Source organism: Phalaenopsis equestris, unplaced genomic scaffold (assembly GCF_001263595.1).
Source record: "Phalaenopsis equestris unplaced genomic scaffold, ASM126359v1 Scaffold000190, whole genome shotgun sequence".
NCBI lineage: Eukaryota > Viridiplantae > Streptophyta > Magnoliopsida > Asparagales > Orchidaceae > Phalaenopsis > Phalaenopsis equestris.
Window position 1 is genome coordinate 161,591 of NW_018164632.1, and position 2,996 is coordinate 164,586.

General features: G+C 28.8%; 1 protein-coding gene across 2 annotated transcripts in view; it reads left to right on the forward strand.

Annotated features, from left to right (window-relative positions):
- The window catches only part of LOC110022431 (putative methylesterase 14, chloroplastic), a 12,214-nt gene that overhangs the window by 3,631 nt on the left and 5,587 nt on the right, over positions 1 to 2,996 (forward strand). For both annotated transcript variants that reach the window (XM_020721369.1, XM_020721370.1), the window contains exon 2: positions 2,514 to 2,756. In XM_020721369.1, coding sequence (XP_020577028.1) covers positions 2,514 to 2,756 — 243 coding nt within the window. The remainder of the gene's footprint in view (positions 1 to 2,513; positions 2,757 to 2,996) is intronic.

The window sequence follows — 2,996 nt, forward strand, 5'->3', positions numbered from 1 at the left end:
TATATATATATATATATATATATGATTTTTATGTTTGAAGATGATAATGTTTAATTAAAAGGCCTATGAAGGTCGCTATTGTGGGAAAAAATAATGAGGAGGTTGATGAGGATATGTTGCACCATAAAGAGGTATCTACTACTAAACAAATTGTCCTTGGGGATGAATTAGAACGAGAATAGCGATAAGAAGCAGAAGGTAGACAGAGAGAATGTGAAAGATATAAAGACCAATCTTTAGCCATTTTGTTTATAGATTATTAATAGATTGAGAAGACAAAGGACGACAAACCATCCCTTTCCATTTTGAATAAACAAGATTGAGAAGACAAAGGACGACAAACCATCCCTTTCCATTTTGAATAAACAAGATTGAGAAGACAAAGGACGACAAACCAACCCTTTCCATTTTGAATAAAAATGAGATACAACTAATAAGGCCTAAAAAAAGGCTATAATAGTACTAAAAATATTAAAATAAGGCTATAAAAGTGCAAAATAATATTTTACTAAAAAATTCATAGATTTAAAAAGGAAGTTACAATGCTCATTAATGTATGTGATATTGTTCATCTTCATCCTATCAATGAGGGAGAGTTGGCTTGCTTCAAATCTCGGATAGCAGTGTTGTAGGACAACTTAAGGAAAAGAGTTAGGAGTGAATAATAAAAACACAATGTGGTTCCAATAGTTGATTATTATTATAAAACCAAAGTGAAAATTTTTAATTTCATTGAACATGGAAGGAATTGAATCTTTTTTGCACTAACTATATTTCTTATTTTTATAGCATATTGATTTGGTATGTTTTCTAATAAAAGAGTAGATATGGTGCTACCCAAAGTCTTATGGGTCTGACATTGTTGTGTTAGATGAAATGTTTGATCAGAGATGCATATTAATAATTTCATGTATAACAGCTCTAAGAGGAATAAATTATTTAAGTAGTTGCCCTATTGTTTATCATTAGAAAAGATTAGATTTTTCTGGCATCATGGAATAATGTAGATCTCATATATTTTTTAATGAACTAGAACAAATTTTATTGGATAATACTCAATCTCCGTTTGTTATGATTTCTCTTGCACCTTAGTATAAATCTTATAGGCAAAAAATAAATAAATAAATTCTTTTGCAAAATATTTTCCCATGTAATTGAGTAGTCAGGATGATTTCACAATATAAATGAAATTTTCTCCTCCAAATCTCCTCAGTAGTGAAGGAGGATAACCCCATATGAGGCTCCACAACTATTGTAAGGTAATTCATTTTAAAATATAATAAAAAATTATGAATTTAAATAGGCCTTGCATATATTGTTTGATAAACCCGTGCAATCACGATTATAACGTATATGCAATATAATATATCACATATTTAATTTTAAAAGAAAGATAATTTAGAAGTTATATTTACTATATTCAATTCTAAATGTTCAATTTATGTAAGGATATCCATTCTTATCATTATGATTTTTAACCATTTATGTATAGATTTCTATTGCAACAAGTAGATTAACAAGTTTATTCATATGTACGTAATTTGTTTTCATCATATTATAACTCTTCAGCATAAATTTTTTTTCATAATACATATATTATGTCTATATTTACATTTGTTTTGTTATGAATGTTGTGTTATAGCTCTTCAAATGCATTCAAAGTTATGCTTGTTGTGTAAATATGTTCAAATGATGTAATATTTATTATTTTGATGTGTTATTAGTTTTTCTTTGCTCTTTTGTGATATATTATTCAAAATTGTTTGTTATAAACTGAAATATGTCATCGTAGTTATGATAGTTCTTTGCTTCATTTCACTTTATTGTTTTTCAATCTATTATATAAATAATCATATCAAATAGTATTGTATCTACCAGAGCCCATTTTTTGCATCCATCGATGCTAATTAGAACCTCATTTGAACACAATTTAAATCATATTTAAACAAAGTTAAAATGTTTTCTGAATTATTTTCTGCTCATATTCAAATCTCCATCAAATCTTATTTAAATAAATGTTAAATAATATTTGAACTTTATTTGAACCCTCTTCGATTTATTTCTTAATCATACTCAATTCATGCTCGAACACATGCCAATCCATGTTAAAATCTTAGTCAAACTTTGTTTGATTAAAATATAACTTCATTCAATCCATATTCAAATCATGTTCGAACTTTACATGAATGAGTTTCAAACTAATCTGAACATGATTTGAATATGCTAATTTCAAGGTTTGAATATTGTTCAAATGATGTTTGATTAATTAAGCTTCAAATTTGATTCACATGAGGACCTGAATTTTACTGTTGTATGGTTCAGCTTTTATTCAAATCTTATTTAAACTCTTGTTAGCCATATTGGATTGTAAAAAAGAAAAGAAAAAGCAATTTTTTGATCCATGACCAAATAGCAACAAGAATACAAAACCAGTTTTCACCTAACATAAATGGAACAATTCAAATCCCTCACAGCCATCTTCTTCTCACCCTCCAAGCACATATATATTCCAGGTCCCCATATTTGTAGAGAAAATTGAAACAAAGAAGGTGATACTTGTGCATGGAGAAGGACTTGGAGCCTGGTGCTGGTACAAAATTGTTCCCATGATGGAGGAAGCAGGAATGGTTCCTGTTGCTTTGGATCTTGCTGGATCTGGAACTAATAACTCCATTGACTTCAGCAGAATTACAAGCTTGGAAGATTATTCAAAACCTCTCATGAATTATCTTGGCAGCCTAGCAGACAATGAAAAGGTTCAAATCTCTCTCTCTCTCTCTCACATCTAACCTAAGCTTCAATTTTTCAATTTTTACATATACGCCATTTTACTCCTGGATGGAAAAGTGTATTTCACTTTTTGAAGTTAAAATATTAATATTTTTGTTATGATATGAAAATTTTGGGCGGAAAATGAAACACGTAAAACTTTAGGTGTGAGATATGTAAGAACTTAAGAATTGGGTGGCATGTATGTACCATATCTATATGGATAT